Here is a 22,429-nt window from a genome sequence, read left to right as displayed (position 1 = left end):
ATAAAATTTTATTAATCTTAAGATTATATTCCAACTATAATAATTAATTTACCGCTGAAATATTATGGAAGTGTTGGAATGCCTATGAAAATTTCCTAAAAGGGCTTTAGAATAAGCTAGGATTACATAGTACCTTATGTTTAACAGAAGTGTCCACTTTTTTCCTAATTTTTTTTTATATTAAAGAAATAATGTAAATCAGACGACTAGATCTAAAGTTATAATCTGTTAAACTGTTAAAAATTATTTCGGGCCATGTTTTATTAATCAAATTTAAACATAAACATTAATTTCTTCAAATTAACATATATTTTTTATTTATTATGAAAAACCGGTTAACCGGTTTTTTCTGAATTTGAAAAATATCAACCGGTTTTTTTGAAATGTCAACTATTCGAACTATTCGAAAACCGGTTTTTGGAAAATGTCGAATAATCGATCACCCTAATATTTACCCACAAGTACTTTGTAAATGACATGTAATACTTCGGGAATAATGCGCGAGATCGTTGATACTGGTATTCTAAACAAGTATTGTAGTGACCGAAAGTTTTCGCCGGTAACTATATAGCGTAGTGTCAAAACAAGTCTCTCACCTGCTGAAATACTTTGACGCATGTTGGTATCAGCCTTTTTTATATGTGGAGTTACTAAAAGCAGTAAATTGTCAAATTATTCGACGTTCATGCGCAAGAAATTACGATATAAATTCGGTTCATTTGCACGAAGTTGGTTATGCAATTTTGCGTAAAAACCTTCCTACTGTCGATGAAGCACCCAATCCTTTACCCATATTCTGCGGCGTTTCTTATTTGGTTCCTCTTCATCCTCGCTACTTTTTAAAGCGTAAGCAGCTAAAATAGTCACTACTTCTTCATTTTGTAACATATCCATAGATTGATAAAATTTAAAACTTTATTAAAATTTTTCTCATAAAATTCACAAAATCTATTTTTTGGCAATTCAACGAATTGTTTTGATTCTGACAATTGTTCTGGCAATTTTTGCTACATAGCAATTCTGACAATCGTGTAAACTGACAAACTATTACCTGGCAACGTTGTCAGATAAAGTCATTTCAGATAATTTGCTTGCAATGTATTGTCAGATTTTCTGGCAAATATCTAGCAACCGTGTAAACTGACAATTTACATTGTAGTTGCAATTTTTTATTGTTAGGTTATACAATATTGATAGATCTAACACCCGTGTAGACATAGCTTACTGCTTCTGCATGCACAAAAATTCTATTTCGTTTACGAAATTTTCACAAAACTGAACGTAGTACATGTAAGTACTACGTTCAGTTTTATTCTCGGAACGTGTACTCGCCATGAAGTTCTTAGTATTTTTTAATAAGAGAGAAAAAAGTACATGTGTTTTCAAGCGTTTTATTGGTCATATTGAAGAGAATTTTATTAAAGAAATATTTTTACAATCCACTTTATTACTATTTACGTAAAAAATAAGGAAAAATATCCTAACTAGGTTGAACAAAATTATAGGCACACTTCATTAAAAACTTTTCGATATTGCTTATTAGCGAAATTTTTTGTATTTAATTGTGAATCCATTTTATAACTTATTTCATAGATTTTGGTATAAAATTCACCCATGTTCACATATTTTGCCCTTTTTCTATATGTGTCTACTTCGGTAATTTTTTTTTTAATTTTTGACCGTTTTTTGAATGGCTGATATCTGACGATTGTGTCGGATATATTACAATATGAGAAACATTCGATGGAAACCTTATAAGTACGCATAATATGAGATGCATGAGTTCAGTTATTATCGTTATATAGGAAGAACGAGGCTTGTAAATTAAACTATTCGCGACTTAGTGCGAGATTTTCTTTTATAATATTTATATTCCACCATTTTCCCATAATATCGTCATTCCTAAAGCGAAAATAGTACGCTAAAGCGGTCATAATCCATAATGTTTTATATTTCATAAAAAGATTTAGTTTTTCTAACCCAGTATTGATCTTTTTCCAAATCGTTTGGAGGCAAACATAGCTAGAGATATCAAACTTTTGTTCATCCGAGAACTGTACTTGTTCCCAAAAATCATTTGGCATCTTCCAAACTCTTGTTCAGTTACATGTTTTTAGAATGATTATATGAAATATATAAATATAATATAAATACCAATAGCAACACAACAATTGTACTTAGCCTATTGCAGTGCCGTAATTACCGTTAATTACAGAAACATCGATTCTAAGTTCTTCTCTAATCTCTTCAGCAATCTGTATGATGGACATTTGTGGAATCACTATCACTTTTTGGACTATTTGGCTGTTTAAATATCTATGATCAATTAAATGTTTTGCATCTTCAAATAAAAATGCTTCATTGAAACGCAGCATGACTCTCCGAATGAAATCTATTTATCATATCTAGTACAATCTAGCATTTCTTAAATATCTATGCCTTGTTTATGCAAAAAAAAGAATAATTTTACTCTGGGATTATCTTTGCGTTCCGAAATTTTTTAAAAAATAAGTTAATTCTATGAAAATTTTAAGAACACTGATTATTTCACTTTGACACGTGATAACTGTTCATTTTAGGAAGTAGAAATAATGGCGCTTCCACCAAAAAAATGTTTGGACCATAAATTTGTAAGATAGTTGGTAAGTGTGCCAATAATTTTGTTCAGGAAAATTGGATACTTTTTTGAATCTCCCTTGTTTAATAACAAATATGATAAACATTTTGTAATGCAACAAAGTGAATTTTGTGGAGAGCCTATCACTATATCTACTAAAAATGTCTTTTTATTAAAAATCTATGTCATAATGTCATTAAATATATGGTGATGTTTAATGTGCTTACTGTGCCAATAATTTAGTTTGTCAGTGTATAGAAGGACGACAAAATCTGCTAAAAAAGTGAAACTTTTAGCAATATGTACCACATTTATTGAAATATAACTTCGATTTATTGCAATATTTTTTTATTTCCTACTTTAATGTCAGTGGCACATGTTTCAAATCGAAATGGCGAAAATTTAGTTTTCAATATTTTGCACTAGAAGGTAGAAAAAGTAATAATTAGGGTTGTCAATTATTCGTGTTTAAAATTTTTCGAATAGAAATTTACAATATTTTTTTCATTCGAGTAGTCGATTCAATTTTAAAAATTATTCGAAATATAAATAAATCTTGCCAAACACCTCCAAAATACGGGTCAAAACGGGTTTTCGTACATTAATGCAGTTATAAGTCAGTAACTTGGTTGAATCTCAACCTATTTTAAATGTTTCAACGGATTTAAAAGTGGAAGCTGAGGACTTTATAATGATATATACGATGTTTAACTAATCTGCAGAAATATGTGTGCATTTTATCTGCTAAAATTTTTTTTCATGTTAGTTTTGCACAGTTTTCCAAGTTTTGCGGATGTTTTTACAAACTATTTTATATAAGAACCTACTATTTATTAATGTATTATGAAACTATGTCTATTCTGGATAAAACGCAACTTCGTTTTTATTGACAAATATCAATATCTTTTTCTGACAAAGTTGTTCAAAAACTGATTTTCTTTATATGAAGAATAGAGTTAAATATTGGCAATAAAATCGAACCTAAATCTAAAGCTATGTATACACGGTTGCAGAAAATGTCTAACAACGGTGTCAATTTACAAATTTTATCTTGCAATATTTTCAGTAATGCTTTTTCTTGCAAGTTCACACGATTATTGGACATTTGTCAGATCTTACAATGTTGTCAGTAACGTTGTAAGATCTGACAACCGTGTATCAGAGCTTTAATACTTAAATAACTAATTTAATTAATGTTTATATGTTTCACTTCAAAAATGCAGAGAATCAAATTTAAAACTGGAAGCATTATATTTTTAACATTGCAAGACATAAATATTTATAAATTTGCAAAAAGTAGTTAAATTTTTGTTTCAATTATAACAGATCTTTAGATTTATATGTATTTACAAAATATTAACGCAATTCTTTGTTCAATACTATACAATAATATTAGTAAAAACAAACACTTAAATATTATTCGAATATCCGATTAATCGACAAAAATTGTTCGAATTATTCTTTATTCTAAATTGGAAATTTTTTATTCGTTCGAAGAAACACAATTCTTTTTCGTCGAATAATTGACTAAATCCTTAAAAACTGGGCAACGAAATGAAAGTTTGTAAAAACTTTTGAAACCAATTGGACTAATTTTAATGTATTTTTAACTGCTGAAACCGCATCTGATATCTGTTTTTTTCTATCACGCACCATTTTCTCGCAAAATGGCGTCGAATATTTGGTTCATATATTACGGACATTTTATAAAATTATAATAATATATTCACGTTTAAGGGTTAATTTTGATTTTTTCGATGTCATCATAAATAAGGCTATTTATTATATATTTTTCATTTATTTATTTATTATATAGTTTCATTTAAATCGGTTGAAAACAAAACAATATTTCACTATGCATTCAAGGAAAATTTCCAATATTACATATTTAGCTTGAGTTTCACCTTTACCGTTTATGGGTTAACATTATTCGATTTTACTCAAACTTCTAATGTATGTTTTCTATTATCTTGAATTTTATATTCTGAAAAGATTTTATATAAAATGCGTAACAGTAAAGAATAAAGTTTATTTTTCAAAAATTTTACCAAAAAAATATTTTCTCAGAAACCTTTATATTTCAAATCGCAGGTACTTTCTTTACTATTTTATTCCCTTCCTTTTTGTCCATAAGTCGCACGGAGATTTTTTTAAAATTTGCATAACAAAATTTTTAAAAGTTTTAAATTGGTGTTTTAAAACAGCAGTCTGAAGGGTTTCCCATTTATGACTAAATCCCAAATACGGTTTTTAAATATTTCTCATTTAAGTGTTTTGTGACACTAAATGATCGGAGGAATTTGTAATAACCAGAGCAAGAATTTCTATGCAAATGCATGTTTGTAGTCAGTAATTCAAAATAACGTTTAACTATTTTTCTTTTCGATTCAAAGAATTTGCTATAAAATGGCATCGATTTGTTGTTGCATATTTTGTTATAAATGCATAAATTGCTTATTTTTCTTTATATTGCATATTTCTAACAGTTTTATTGCATATTTTGGAATTTTTCTAACGCAAACGTCCATAATTCACTTTAAAACATTATCACGCGATAAAATTCTGAATAAATATCATTAATGCAAAAATACATCCATTCACCAAATATTGCTTTCATATAAACCCTCTCTTAGAAAATCAATTTTTCATTAAAAAATTGTTTAAATAAAAATTCAACATATTTTATATATACTCATAATTGGTCTAGGGTGTCATATGGCTGGCCACGTCCGACTATACTTTCTTGTTTTAATTCGTACATGTTCGTTGTTCGAATGGAGCTAGTAATGCACCAATTTACATAAAATTCCGAATTTCATTGCTGTAATCGTATTTTAAAGGCAGTGGTGATCGTTAAAGTAATTGTCTTATATGGGGGATAGGGCGGCTAGATTGTCTTATAATTTCGTAAGGACCCAGAATATACATATATACTTTTGTGGGTCTACGACCAATATTTCGATGTGTTGCAAACGGAATGACAAAAACAATGCTGGGTTGTGATGGGATGGTGGGTATACCAACGAAAAAGAAAAATACGTCTTAATCACCATCACTTTACCATCAGTAGCCACACAGAAAAAAATATCGTAGGAAATATTAACGAAACATTTTAGTAAGCGGACTTTTTTAAAGCTTTACATGAAGTTAGTAGTCGTAAAGATTTAAGAGGTTATACCAAACATCCATGTTTTGCGTATCCCCACATTGTTTTGTGTCATGCTTTTAAATTTGAGGTTGCTGCGGAAAAAATATTTCAAATTGTTTAGAGTATTTCTGGTCCGCAAAACGACTTTTAGTGCATTTTAAGGGGCATATAAACTCCAAAATAATCTAAAAACAATTCTGAAATGGACCAAACGTAATGCCAAAAATTTTTTATAAGCTAAAAATTACGACGCCTATTTCGATAAAAAGCAAAAATAATATGCCTCTCAAAACCACTAAAAATTTTTCATTTTTCTCGTGTTCAGTACCAGGCATGGGGAATAATGACTACATTTACAATTACATTAGAAGTAATTGTAATTGAAGATTAACCAATTACAATTACTTGAAATTGAAGTTTAGCCAATTACAATTATTTGTAATTGAAGTTTCGCCAATTACAATTACTTTTAATTGTAATTGAAGGATTTTCAGTTACAACTACTTGTAATTGTAAATTTTGTTCCTTATAATTACATGTAATTAGTAATACCTAAATTACAATTAATTTTACTTGGAAACTTCAATTGCAATTTCACGTAATTGTAATTGACAAAACTTCAATTACAATTACAAGTAATTGGTTATTGGTCAATTACACATTACAAGTAATGTAATTGGTTATTTCTCAATTACATATCACTTTGTAATCATTACCCCCCATGCCTGTTCAGTACATTAATACGCATCGATTATTCGTACATGAGGTTCTTAAAAAGGCAGATCCCCGGACACTCTAATGTACATAGAGGTGCACAAAAAATATCGATTTTGTTTGTCTTATTTTGTTCATTAGTGTCTAAAACTAACTGGTGTTAAATTTTAGTATAATCCGTTAACAGGAACCCGTATTTTTTATGTACATATTTACATATAAATATGTATTAAGTTTGCCCTTCTTCAAAATAACTGATCTTACTACATATGGCACCTACCTAGTCTTGAAATGTGATTAGTTGCAACATCAATACTTTCAGCTGAGTTATTAAATGTCCAAGTAAAATCGACATCTGGGGGATTAGCGTCAACAGAACATTTAATTTTCGCATCTTCTTGTTTAGCTACACCATATATTCTTGGTTGGTTTGGTACACAGGTTGGAGCATCTGAAATGAAAAAATCGTTTACAATTATTATAATAAAAATAGGAAAGAGTGTTGTTATATTCAGATATTCCGAATTAGAAAACTTAGTTGTTTTAAAACCGCTCTTCGAATAATTTGAAAACTTGTATTTTATTTCTGAACAGCTTTCATAAAAATTAGTAAAATTTCGGAAATTAAAAAGGATTAATTATTATTTATTTTTTTGCATTAGTTTAGACAAATTTTGCAAATTTCAAGATATCTCAAAGAAAGGAGAATATAAAATAGAGATTAAATATGGCCAGAGGATTGGATAGTCTGATTATGAGGCAAGATTCGATACTTCAAACTTTGAGAAGTATACTTCAGTCTCTGAGTTCAAAAATTGCTGCCTCATGTTATCTAGAAAATAGTAAAGCTTGCCTATTTTGGAATAAAACAGAAAATATGTATTTGGACAGAAAAATTATAAGCAAATTATAAAAATGTATCTTTTTCTAAAAATTTTAACAAAATTACAACCTTAAAAAACTGGTTAAATAACCGGCATAAAAAACAGGCCAGTCGAATAATTCGAAAATATTCGAAACCGGTCGGTTTTCAAACTAGAAAAAAAAACGGGATTGGTTTTGAATACTCTATGCTCAATCTAGCCGGAATAAAGTCTTAACTCGTTTGTAGACTACATCAATATAAAAGGTCATACAAAAAATAGGCAAAATCAGTCAAATGGGAATGAATTGTTCACAATTCAATGATAATAAATAATACATCTATTTTTATGTTATAGTGGCTATGTGCCTCGATAATCTGTCATGGTTTCTGATATAATTTCCATTATTTTTTATATTAGCCGCGCCCACTAATTTTGATCTGCTTATTTTTGTTCTAAAAGTTCAATGGATATTCATTTTACTCATTTCCAAATTCTACTTGCTAAAGGTTTCCATTTATACAAAATTAACTTTTTTTCTTTATGTAAGAGGAGCCACACCCATTCTTATTGGTCTTCCCATTTTTGTTCTAAATATTTGTATGGACAATAAAGTTATTCGTACAAATATTTAATGATTCCTGCCGTTATAGTTTCCCAAATATATGTACGTAATTTATTATTTACTTGATGTGAGAGGTCCACGCCAATATATTGTTGGTCTGCCCACTTTTACAAATATTTGTACGAATTTCAGAGTTTTACTTACAAGATTCGAGAAACATCCAGTTACATAATTTAATCCCTTTTCTAAACAAAACATCTTTTATAAAAAATATAAAAAGCAATTTTTACTAATACTTTTACTATATGTATTAATTTCAACAAACAAAATTTTGTTTAACATATTATTTTTTTAATTACGTTTTAAAGAAAACAAAATTTATTCTTATTCAGGTCTGTTCTGTAAATCGATTCGTTTTCAAAACCGAGAAGCTTTTAAAACCGAATTTGGTGTTCCCTTTTAAAAATCCTTATTTTAATGTAATAAAACGTTTTTTATATTCTTTAATAATTTAGTTTTTTATTTTAATATAATATATCAAAACCAAATTAAAAAAATATGAATAAATAAATAAATAAAACACAAAAAGTTAAATTAAGATAGTATATAATAAATTAATATAATATGCGTGTCCTCTGTGGTTTCCTCCTCCATATCACTCAGCTCTGTCTCTTTTTTTTATACCCTTCACCTTCGTAAGAAGGGTATATATAAGTTTGTCATTCCGTTTGTAATTTCTATAATATAATTTTCCGACCCTATAAAGTATATATATTCTGGATCCTTATAGATAGCGGAGTCGATTAAGCCATGTCCGTCTGTCTGTCTGTCTGTTGAAATCAGTTTTTAGAGGACCCCAGATATCGGCGAGATCCGAATCTTCAATAATTCTGATAGACATGCTTTCGAGAAGATCGCTATTTAAAATCAGCAAAATCGGTCCATAAATGACGGAGATATAAGCAAAAATCCGAGACAACCTCTGAAAATTTCATTAAAAAAGACAATTTTTTCATGCTTTGATTAATAAACAACAACAACACTGCTTATTCATTAAGTATTTCGTTTCACATGTTTGGATGGCTGTGTGTTTCATTGGCATGTGTATATTGTTTTTGTTTCTTGGTGTATTCAGTTTTGTATGTTTGGATGGCTGTGTGTTTCATTGCCTTGTGTATATTGTTTTTGTTTGTTGGTGTACAGTTTCGTTTGTTGGTTTTACTGCCTTGTTTATTTTGTTTTTTGAGTGTTTATTTCGTTTAGCGTTGTTGTTGTTCATTTTGTTTTGCTATTGCTATAATAATGATATAATCGGGAAAATTAAATAGGTACATAAATTTAAATTTTATAAAATTTATATTTTTTAAATACACTATGGTGAAGGGTATATAAGATTCGGCACATCCGAATATAGCACTCTTACTTGTTTTTTAATTTTTGTGCGACCCATATTGCTGAAAAATAAGAAAATATATTGTGACTTTGTGTCAATAAAAATATAGTAAATGGGTAAATTGTATATCAAATAGCTGTGCTAAATTTGGCTAAGCCTAGTATATTTCAAAAAATTATAACAAAATACAATACGTACCTTTTGTTTACAGTTAGGTATTATTTGTTGTTGTACACTTTTTTCACTCTCCACACACTTACCTTTTTACGTCAGCACTACTCGCTTTAAGATCAAATCAATAACTGAATTGTATATATTTTTTATTTTCTATATCATAAAAACATTATTATATAATTTTAATCTCTTCATAAATGATCGCAAAAACATGCCCTACTGCCGTACATTTGTATCTCGCGGTAGCAAAAAATTTAAAAATTAATACAATCGCGTGTTTTCTTCTATTAATTATATATGTACTTTCATACAACTTAATAAGAAAAACAATCGTCTACCTCAGGCATGGAAAATTCAGTACTTTAGTACTTTTTTCAGTACTTTTAGAAAAAATACCGTAGTACTCAGCTCTTATGACCCTGTAAAAGGACCATAATGTTTAAAGGACATAAGATTTCAAAAGATGGAATTCCAAATTTATATAAAAAATTTGTTATTAATAATAATATCAAATGAAGCTGAGAACCTCTGAATGATATTTCTTTCTCTCTCGCGCAAAATCAAAAGTTTCCCAAAAATAGTTTCATAGTGTGGACCGGCAGTACGACACATTCGAAATTCGTTTTGACAATTTTTTGGAATATTAGTGTGTGTGTATGATACGAAAATACGTTTGATATATTATTTTAATAAATTAAGTTTTACATTTTCCAATTATTTGCATTTTATTGTAATTTTATTTTTTATTTGTCTTCAACCAATGCGTGAATTACGAATAATTGCACCGTGTGAACGGGGTATTAGCATCATACAACACATATAAATATTTCAAATATTCGTTTGAAATTGTAAGTCCTTTAAACTTGAAGTCCTTTTGTAAGGACATAAGAGCTGATTATAAAAAATGGAGTATGCAGAATTGCTCTAAATGGACTCTAGTTTCACATGCATATCAACTTTTCTATGTGTGAAATCTTTTTTCAAAATTGTCACATTATAAAAATTATATATGATTTAAAAACCTATACATATTTTTTAGATGTCCCTAAAATGACCCAAAGAAACCATTATCCATTCCTATCGCATGTAGCTTACAAATTCTTCCAAAAATGTAAAATTTTGAATAAATCTGGTCCAGATATTGAAGGCAAAGAATAAACAAGATCACTAGATTTCGTTTAGTTTTAGTGATATTATGTCTCAAATATTAGTCGTTCAAAGAAGAACTTAAAATTTCAGATGTGGGACCTGGTAAGTTGGTTTGACTATGTTAAGAAATATGTACTGCAACACCGACAGAATAATATTCAATAAACTAGGCATTCCAAGTAAGCATACTAATAAGATATACCAGAACTTTAAAAATTACAAAACCACTGCCTTATTGCATTTTGGAAGCTTTTTTTAGCTAAGTAACAATGCTTACTTAGCAGCTTATTGCTGCTACCTAATTTTATCGCTTACATTTTCTGATAATTTTTTGCTGGGTCCTTTTTAAACGAGAAATTTACTCGGATTCGATTTACAGAACTGACAGGATTATGTATTCTTTAACGCACTCTTAAATTTTGTTCCTATAGTATTATTAGTTAAGCCACTAGAAACAATTATATTATTACTCTAATATTAAACAAGTTAGAGTACTATATTCGACTGAGCCAAATCTTAAATACCCTCTATCAGCTACTTTTAATTAATCATATTTTTAATAGAAAAACCCACGATTTAAATAGCTTAAATCTGTTACAATTGCAAGATTTATTGAACATTACTAACGCCATTTTTATAGCGCCCTAAAATATGTTTAAGCGATATTTAATAATTTGCATGTATGCATGTGTATGAAAGATTTAAGGAAATTAAAATATGTATATTGTTATACACAAATTGTTTATACTAAACAATTTTAGTAAAGATAATGCAACTAGTTAAATACGTTTAAAGTAGTTTTCGGAAAGGAACATTTTCGTAAAAGTATCTTGTATGGGAGCTGTGACTTAATATGGACCGATCGGGAAAAGAAATTCACAGTAACATTTCTGAAGATAAAAGCATTATTTACGCCAAATTTTGTATGGATATCATTACTTTGTATAAAAGTAATATTTGTACCAAATTTTGCATGGATATCATTGTTTGGTAATGAATTATATAAATTTATGTGTTTTTTTGAAAGGACCTTGTATGGGAGCTATGTATGTGGACCGATCGGAAAAAAATGTACAGTAACTTTTCTTTATATAAAAGCAATATTTGTGTCAAATTTTTTATAAATATCTTAATTTAGGAATAAGTTATCTGCGTTTAAGTGATTTCGGGAGAGGAAAAAATTTTAAAATAACCAGCGTTTAAATATGCAGCAATAGCACAAGATTTATTTTGTACGACTATGCAATAAATATAAAACTTTAACATTTTTCCATCACTTTACTACTAGAAATATTTGTTCTGTTTGCAATTTTTGTTAGCAGGCGCAAAATATTTCAAAACAATCAAAATATATTTTTCTGTTTTAGCAGCGCACTCACACAACAGTCGAACTACTATTGCAATAGAAAAATTGTGCAATGTGTTGGTTCTACTACTGCCAGTAGCAAAATGAGCAACTGTCAGTTGCAATTTATCGTATTTTTTACAATATGGCGGCTCCTTATATTTTATATTCAATACATGTTTCAGGTTTCCTTTGTGATTTGCTGTGCATTTTTACTTTGTTTGTTTTTATAATAACCAGAAATTAACCCAATGTTTTCACGCTTCTCTTTGGTATGTTGTATTGTATTTGTTATTCTAGAATGTTGAAAAATTTTCCGTTATTGTGATTGCTGTCTATTTTTGATAAACAAATTGTTTTTAGGGAAATAACCGTTTTATGTATGTATGTATGTATGTATGTATGTATGTATGTATGTATGTATGTATGTATGTATGTATGTATGTATGTATGTATGTATGTATGTATGTATGTATGTATGTATGTATGTATGTATGTATGTATGTATGTATGTATGTATGTATGTATGTATGTATGCATGTATGTATGTATGTATGTACAGTGAATCAACTAAGTTTTTTGCCTACCTTTTTTTAAGAGAATTTTGTTTTTTGTTCATAAATAAAATTCCAAAAAACAGGTAAAAAGTAAATTTATGGATTCCAATTGAAAATAGAGATTGTGTAGAATGGGAAAACCAAGAAAAAAATGTTAAAATAAAAATTTTGATGCATTTGTTGTTGCATTTTATTATTTTTCATCATAATTTGCACGTCAATAAAGTATTTTGCATATTGAAATTTCCAGTTAATTTCGTTGGGTTTTTCAAATTATTTTTTAATTGCTTTTTGGAATTTATTGTTTTATTGTTAAAAGGACACGTGTTAAGTATTTTTCAATTGTAATTTTCAAAAATCATATCCTCATTGTGTGAAACTGTGTAGTTATTTGCGTTAAAAATGTTTAAAAGGAAATAATGAGGCAATTCCAATATAAAAAACTAGTTTAGATTTTTAGGACAAATATAAATCAATGAAATTCAATTATGTGAAGGTTAATCAATCATTAAAAAATATAAAATATAGAAATTGATAAAATAACACAAAGAATTATTAAAAAAAACGCACTGAGTTGTCATTCAAAATCTTTAACTGCCAAAGGAGAGCGACTTGTATTCAAGCAAAAACCATTGAAGTCCTCATTTATCTTCTCCAAAGTCCATATACGAACTTAAAAGAACACTATGTATAAATTTTGACCTCTAAACAGAACTTAGGTTGCTTCGAAACAATATAAAGTGAACTATCGTGTGGTACGGGAAAAATACTTAATTTAGATATTTACAAATAGAGGCGGTTCTCATCACCTAAGATCCACAAAAGCAATATTTTTCAACTAATACATACACTTATATATAGTTAGAACCCAAATCAAGAATAACTATCCAAATCCAACTACGCCCACTGTATTTTATTCATAAAATAATGCATTCAAAATATGAGGTAGAATATCAAGATTCTAGCATGTAATAGTTCTATAGTGGTATACGGCGATATCCCCATACATAGAGTGGCTAGGACGGTACTTAGTGTTAGCTTTATTGAATAAGAATCAATATTACACAATTTTAAATGAAATTCACACAGTACTCCCCAAATAGATGGGGTTTCCGTAATGTAGTTTTTGTTTGTCAATACAATATGACCAAAAACCCAGATTATTTTTGTTATAATCTATACATTTATACCCCACTAAAATTTTTTTCTAGGTCCAAATCCATTGATTTCCTAATATATCATGTATCCAATTCAAAATTACTTATTATTCTCGAAATTAAATCAAAGAAACGATAGATTTCATGTTAAGTCAAATATTGAGAAATTCTTATAGGTATATAGGATAATAAATCGGTTAAGAAATGTCCAAACTTAGTCGTTCCACTACTAAAATATCTAAAAAGTGTCATTCTAAAACATAGGAATAATAAAAATATTAAATTTTATAAAATTATGCAGCAATATTAAAAAAATTAACAAAAAACCTAACAAGCAAAATACTTTATTGACCTTAAAAATTAAAATACGTTCACATTTGATCAAAAATCTCGTTAATTAATATCACGATTGGTATAGGCAAATTACTTAATTGATTCACTGTATGTATGTATGTATGTATGTATGTATGTATGTATGTATGTATGTATGTATGTATGTATGTATGTATGTATGTATGTATGTATGTATGTATTGTATGTATGTATGTATGTATGTATGTATGTATGTATGATGTAGTATGTATGTATGTATGTATGTATGTATGTATGTATGTATGTATGTATGTATGTAGTATGTATGTATGTATGTATGTATGTATGTATTGTAGATGTATGTATGTATGTATGTATGTATGTATGTATGTATGTATGTATGTATGTATGTATGTATGTATGTAGCCTGTATGTATGTATGTTATGTATGTATGTATGTATTGTATGTATGTATGTATGTATTATGTATGTATGTATGTATGTATGTAATGTATGTATGTATGTGTGTATGTATGTATGTAGGTATGTATGTATGTATGTCTGTATGATTATGTGTGTATTATATAATACTGTTTACCACTGAACAAACACTCTGTTTACTTAACAAGTTTTTACACTGTATACACTTGCATAGGAAAATACCTTCAAAATGTAGTACCAATAAGTGTTTCAAAAATAAATAAATTGCAACTGGCAGTTGCTCGTTTTGCTACTGGCAGTAGCAGAACTAACACAATATACTGCAGCTAGGAAGAAATTAGCAGCACAACGAGGGCGTGTGTGCATTACTATAGCAAAAAAATATATTTCGATTGTTGTACAAACGCAGAAAACGAATACTGTCAATGTGAGCTGCTAGAAATTTCAAAGTAATGTTGCAATTTTTAGTAGCAATAATATTAAAATGTGAAGATGTTATAATATTTTTAGTATTATATTGATAAATATGTGTATTTTACTGCAAGTGGTTACTAATATATTAGTAAATTTAAACGTTGCTTAAAGCAAAAACTATAAATATATAAAGATGTTGCACACAGTGTATTTAAAATTGACAAAATTTTGTGCTTCTTACTGATGAGGGGGCTAGCAGTGTTGCCAACATTGGTCAAGCAAAACGCGCGCGAAAAAATTAAAAAGGGGTAAAAAAGCACTAACGTTTTTTTAGTAAAATAAAGTTTATTTTAATAAAAATTTCACATCATATTGCTCATATACTACAAGACTGGTATACTCCAACATTTTTTATTGAACTGAGGGCTACAAAACATTCTTCATACTAAAGTCTTTCATATAGATTTATCAAAATTATAATATGTTTATTTTCAGTTCGTTAGATTTTTAGATATAAACGTAAAAACTAAAAGTATTGTTTTGACGAATATTAGATAATTAAAAATTAAATTTCAATTTAGATGAGAAACATATTAACCTACACTCTGAATCTGGTTTAATTTTTCAAATCCTTCATGATACAACCGTTAAATGGTAGAATCAGTAGGGAAAGTTGTCAATTTTCTTCCTTATTATGTCAAATATAAAAGAACTGAAAAGAAAAAACTTTAAAATATCCAAATGAACGGCACACACTTTTATGTGCTTCCTTTGATTTCCAATGGTTTTGCGTTCTATGTTATTCAAATTATTAAATATTTTTTTTTTTTAAATTTCCGATAACCAATTTTCCGCCTACCGATGCATCCACACCCAAATTGTAAAGTTGTACAAAACTTATGATTTTATTTGAAAACCTATATTTCTTTAAACAAAACCTGTATAAAAGAATCTGACCTGATTTTTAAAAAAACAGAGAAATACATTTTAACTTTTTTCAAGTTCTTAAAAAATTTTTAATTTCACTGATCTGAATGAATATTAATTATTTTAACGTATGTTGAATATTTTCCACAATTTATTTTATGTATTTAAAAATATTTACCCTATCCGATTCAAATTTAATTAGTTTGTTCAAAAATAACGCGTACAAACTTAGTTTGTTCAAAAATAACGAGTTAATGTTGCTGTAAACTTAAAATAAATGCAAAAACAAACTTTGGAACAACAATGTCCCATTTACTTCAAAGAGTTATGTTAGGTTTCTAAAATTTAAAACAGTTTTTTAAGTAAAGTTAGACCCTTAGTATGGACTATTAAACTGATCCAACAAAAAGTTGTGCACATAAAGTGATTTAAAAAAATATCAGTGTTCTTAACATTATAGAGAAATGTTAAAGATTAATTTACTTAATTAATTCCTGAAAAACACAAAATAAGATTTAAAATACTATAAAAACCGCTAATTGCACTGTCATAAAATTAGAAAAGCGCCACTATAGTGCCTTTTAAAAAAAAGCACCATGAGAAAAATTGTCCGCGTTTGGCACATCAAAAAGCACCGCAAATAGTGCTAAAAGCAACACTGATCTTCAGTTGCTTAACAGCATTCAACAATGTAGCTTGATGTCGCTTTGTTTCAAAAATTGCAAAAACAATTTGTAAAAACAACAACACAACTTGTAAATAAGAGAATTACTTGCAAAAAACTCGTACACTCCAAAACAATTTTACTACAATAACAGTTTCTTCGCGTCTCTCTTTCTGCGCTTGGCTGCTCTAGATATATTTCAAATTCATCGAAAACATAAATTTGAGTTATTAAGAAAATAAAGCAATATTATAGTTATAAACTACTACCCAAAATTTAATTTTTAATATCCAAAATTTAACCATATTTGCAAAATTTTGGAATATTTAAAGAAAATACCCTTTAAAAAAAGTTAGTTTTTCCGAAAATCGCAAAAATTCGCAAAAAAATTACCACTTGGAATAATATCCCACTGTTGATCGTAAAGATTTAAGAAGTTATACCAAACATCCATGTTTTACGTACCACCGCATTGTTATTGGTCAGCTTTTTACGTTAATTACTAAAGTACTTTATTTCATCTTTCATTTCCAATATCAATTTTATAATTTGTTTTTTCGTTTAAGTTGAAAAAATTATATGAAAATATCTGTATTTCGAATTACATTTTAATTTTTTTATGAAAAAAGTAACTTTAGTGGCTTATTATTAAAGAGTAATTTAGTGTTGATGGATACAAAATGCTGTTTATGTAGCTTCGAAATACTGCGTTGACAAATTTGTTAAAATGGGACATCAAATAAATAGTTTTGAAAAGAAAAGTTGGTCGTCTGAACCATAGTGCATAGTAACCAAATGTAAATATAATTTGCAGCAACATTTGTTTTAAAATAATGCTTTAAAAATTACTACTAAATTTTAACATTTAATCATGGTATTTAATTAATGTATGTTATAATTAAGTGATTATTTTCATAATTTGCTGGTTTTATATCTCTAAATATGTAATTCTAAAAATTTATATAATAAAGGTTTTTTATTTCGGTGCGAATCGATATAGTTTCATTTCTACAACAATAAAACACGTATTCTTACCCTACAATAACACAAACGGTAACATTTCTTTTCCACAGTTTATTTGCACATACATTTTGTGAAAACAAGACTACTTTTAAGGCTCAGTTAGTCTCTACGTTCCGCTTGTAACGTTTCGTTGACTGTTTATGTGTATTTAGTTTCTATGTAAGAACGTAGCAGCTGTTTTTAAGAATAACAGCCAAAAAAGCAACTCTGATTTGTTGTGTCAAAAACCAGAGTTGATTTTCTTTCTTTGTGTCTAAAGCTAGAGTTGTTTTTTTCCATATATTTACAATTTTATATAGATTTATCGCTTAAATTGAAAAGACATTTGTATTTCTCTGTTCTCAGCAATTAAATAAATAAAAATGAAACAGATTTATTAATCAGTTGTATTATAGACTTTTATGATACTTACCAGGAATTCCCATAATTTTGTTCAACTAAAAAAGTTATTTCTCGTCGTCCATTTAAAAAAAACGACTTCTTGACCAATGATTATCAATGGACACATTTATAGCGAATTTTAATAATTTAATTAATTATAAAAAGTAAAAGCACGAAACACGATTTTTTTTAATTTCTTTCTTGGACTATTCTTTTTTTTTCTTCTGTTGCTGTCACTCTCAGTAACATTGTCAATCATTGGAAAAGACCACCGAAACATATGTTTTTATTGTCTTTACTAAAGTGTTTGGTGTAAATAGATATTTTCATTAATTTTTTTTCTTTCTTTCATTCTCTTTTTTTCTCTTTCTTCTTTCCATCTTTCTTTTTTTTTCTGTTTTTATAAATAAAATAAAATTATAGGTATTAAATAGAACGTCGCGGCACTACTAACGCTACCGTGACCAGAACAGTTAACAATAAATTTAAAAATAATGCAACAAACATAAATACAATGTTGAAACTAATGTCAACTCTTATATTTTCTTTGACATATTTCAGAGTTTTTTCTCTCTTACTTTATATTTTTCGCGTTTTTTTTTCATTTTAAAGTTCATAACATTTAGTATATCATTTTTAATAAATATTTACAATTTTATTATTATTAATTAATTGTTTAATTATTAAGTATTTCAATTAATAGTAATAAATAAAATTTTTCGGATGTACATTATTTTTAAAACATTAACATCACTGTTTTTTTTCTTGTTTACATTTTTTGTATTTTATGTCAGCTGTTTGTAGCTGTCGCTTAACGTTGCGGATTGAAATCTATTTTCTACAGGTTCATCCGCAACGTAACTTCAACGTTACGGCAAAACTAACCACTTACACAGGTTTTCGTAAGCCAAAAAGGAATCAGCTGATTCATCACGGAACGGAACATACACAGAAAAAAATATGCACATTTTTTTTCTTAACAATCGTTTGCTTAAATTTAATTTCGATTTTTATAAAAATTTTTATTTGGTTTTATAACGAATTTGTTTGATTTTCACGCAGAAGGAAAATATTTTCTAACAAACACTTTATTGAAATAAATTTAATTTTCAGTAAATATTTTTACTGGTTCAATAAATGTTTTTGTTTGAGTTTTATTTATATGTCAGCATATGGAATACAACAATAAAACTAGTTTTGGAATGTACTAAAATGAATTGATATAATTCTTACTTGGTTTATAACATTTAATGTATAAGTGTTTCAGTTTTCACAGTACAAATAATAGTTTCTAGAATGTGAAATAAATTTGTTGTAAGTATATAAGTACTTTTTTCTACAAATTTTAATTTTATAGAATTAGTAAAATTTTTGTTAAAATTCAATATATATTTTTTAACAAAATTTTTATAGATTCAATAAGGAATTTTGTGTATTATTATTGCCAAAATACAATAAATAATTTATCTGTTTCAGAAAAAATAATTGCTTGAATTTCAGTACAAATACAAATAATTTGCGTTATTGTTTAAGTAAAATAATTGTTTGGAAATGTTGCGAATATTTATTAATGTTTTTCGTAAATAGTATATTATTTTAATAAGAAAAATCCTGAAATTTTTTCAATAAAGAATTTACGAATTTGAGTACTTGATTTTACGAATTTCGTGATAGGTCCAATTTTAGTTAAAAAAATACTTGGCTTTATGAATTTTTTGTTTGATTTTGAATTTCATTTTTTTCTGTGTAGAGACTAACTGAGGCTTTAGTTTGTTTTTTTTTGATTCGGCAATACATATACATGCACACACGCATATACCCTGCCAGCAAATTTGAGTTTAATTTTGGATAAATGAACTAAATTTACACTATTTAGGCTCAACTGCATGTTTCTCAGTGCTAAATAAAAATATTTACAAAAACAAAATACATAATTTTCTAATTTTTATCCCATTTTTGTAAAATTTAAGTTCGATCTAATATACCAAAAAGAAACGTAGATGATAATAATTAGATAGAATAAAAATGTATAAAAAGAACACTTTTTAATACACTAACAAGATAATTTAAGGCAGAATTATTTTTGCTCTCAAAATTTAAAAGAAAAACTGTTTTTATATTTCAGTAAATATATTCAGTTTATAGTGATCAGTTGTGTGAATAGTAACACATTGTGAAATTTTGTAATGATTTTATTTATTATTTAAAACTGAAACGAAATCGACTCAATAGTAAGTATTAAACAGGAGGAACAGTTTCTTACCAACGCGGTCACTTTTCTTCCTTTCAAATTGTGCAATATTAGATGTTTTTTAGATATTTTTACGTTATGGATACTATTTAGATAGCAATTGTTTGCAGGGTATCCTGCCAGCAAATTTGAGTTGAATTTTGGATACATGAACTAAATAGTCACTATAAAGGCTCAACTTTATGTTTCTCATTGCTAAGTTAAAAAAATTACAAAAACAAAATACATTACTTTCTAATTTTGATCATAATTTTGTTAAATTTTAGTGCGTTTTAATATACCAAAAGGAAACTTAAATGATAATAATTAGATAGAATAAAAATTTAAAAAACGAACACTTTTATACACTAACAAGATAATTTTATGCAGAATCATTCTTGCTCTCAAAATTCAGAAGAAAAAGTGTTTGCACATTTCAGTAAATATATTTATTTCATTGTGATCAGTTGCGTGATACATTGTGAAATTTTGATTTTGTAATAAATTGTGTTAATTTAATATATCATGAATTCCATGAGAAATCAATTAAGAATTGACCGATGGTCTTCAGATTAGACGCATAAGACATATTAACGTTAAATTCTTAAAAATTTCAAGAAACGCGATTTTTATGGCGATTTTAATTTGTTCGAAAACTACAAAAAATCAAAAAGGTATAAGACTTTGAACGGTATATCTTTGAGAGTTTATATCGGATTTTTTTTTGATTTAGAACCCAATCTGTTACTATGGATGAGCTCTTTCATTCTAATATAATTTTTATATTAAAAAGTTTAAGATAGTGCATTTTTTAAAGAAATGCACTATCTTAAACTTTTTAAAAAATTTATTATATTTATCCTAAAAATTATTATTTAGAAATGCATTTTTATGAATGTGTACATTAGTTGTAATCGAATTTAAATATTTGCATCCCAATTGTGATCATTAATTTATTTTAAGTAGTTCTAAAATCTGTTAAATTCTTAAAATATCAATAAAATTTAAATTTAAATTTTCCAATATAAAACATTTTAAAAAATCGAAAAAAATAGATATAATGGACGTCACAAAAAAATATTTTTAAATATTGCATAAAAAGCTTCAAATAATCGACTTATGAACTTTTAAAAAAATGTAAACAGGGAGAACGATTTCAAAAATGCATTATTTCAATAAAAAACTGTAAAATTTAATTTTATTTATATTTATTTTTATAAATTTTATGTTAAAGAGAAAACTCATCTTCTAGAAGAAAAGAAGAATAATCTTCAAGATATCGCTGGCGAGCTTTTACCACGTTTGGAAGTTTCACACAGGTAGCATCCATAATAGAAAATGTTTAGTTAGTTAGTTTGAAAGGAGGATGAATATACATCAAATCCGAAGAAATACACCTAGGCCTCTATCGGGCCTGTTGTGCGCTCCTAAACCAGTGCCTCAGGTGGGAATCGAACCCACCACCTCCGGTCTACCAGACTAGAATACTAACCACTAACCTACCGGATGCCACACAAAATGTTTAAAGGTATATATATTTTTTTTAATGTTTAAAGGTATATATTTTAATTTCCTTAAATCTTTCACACACATGCAAATTAATAAATAACGCTGAAGCATATTTTAGGGCGCTATAAAAATTTAAAAGAAAATAGTGTTGGTAATGTTCAATAAATCTTGCAATTGTAACAGATTTAAGCTATTTAGATCTTGGGGTTTTTCTATTAAAGATATGAGAAAACTTATTTCCATAAGTATTCGATCAATTAAAAGAATAGATGGGCACTTTGCAGTACCAGTAAAAATGCAGAAAAAAATGAATTTTACTGATTACTGATTATACTTAATTTTTTATGTTTACATACATATTTCGATGTGCATGTAAACAACGCACACTTTTTTTATATTTTTAATTTTCTTTCGACATAAAAAATTAATAGGTATTACTTTTGGTTTGTATTTTTAAAAAAAGATCAAAAAAAATTAAAATTGGTTTAAATGAAACTTATTATTTTTTTTAATTTGCAGCTTTAAGAAAATACCCATATTACTACTTTTGCTACAAAAAGTGCTAAATTGTGATTATTGCTTGTAGGATAGTAAGTGATGTTTATGTTAGGAATATAAAATGTGTTTTAAATATAAAATAGATTTTAAAAAATAAATTATAAAAAATAGTTAACACGTCCAGGATTCAAACCAGCGACGTCAATCTTTTAGCCCAATGTTTTACTCACAACACCACTGCATAGATATTTGACTTTATGTATATAATTTGTAAATATATTTAACAATTTAATTTCCGTATTTGATAATATTTCATAAAATTGACAAAAAATAACTGTTACTTAAATT

The 22,429-nt window shown here is 27.4% G+C and overlaps 1 protein-coding gene across 1 annotated transcript in view; it reads right to left on the bottom strand.

Annotated features, from left to right (window-relative positions):
• LOC119600879 (carcinoembryonic antigen-related cell adhesion molecule 1) overlaps window positions 1–22,429 on the bottom strand; it is a gene marked incomplete at its 5' end in the record, with an annotated part of 210,303 nt that overhangs the window by 175,335 nt on the left and 12,539 nt on the right. The window contains one exon of the mRNA XM_037951445.1: window positions 6,760–6,930. Coding sequence (XP_037807373.1) covers window positions 6,760–6,930 — 171 coding nt within the window. The remainder of the gene's footprint in view (window positions 1–6,759; window positions 6,931–22,429) is intronic.

Source organism: Lucilia sericata, unplaced genomic scaffold (genome assembly GCF_015586225.1).
Source record: "Lucilia sericata isolate MDLA Ls3-8-SP2 unplaced genomic scaffold, ASM1558622v1 Contig000125F_arrow, whole genome shotgun sequence".
NCBI lineage: Eukaryota > Metazoa > Arthropoda > Insecta > Diptera > Calliphoridae > Lucilia > Lucilia sericata.
The sequence above is the reverse complement of the archived record's forward strand: the minus strand, read 5'-3'. Positions and strand labels throughout refer to the sequence as shown.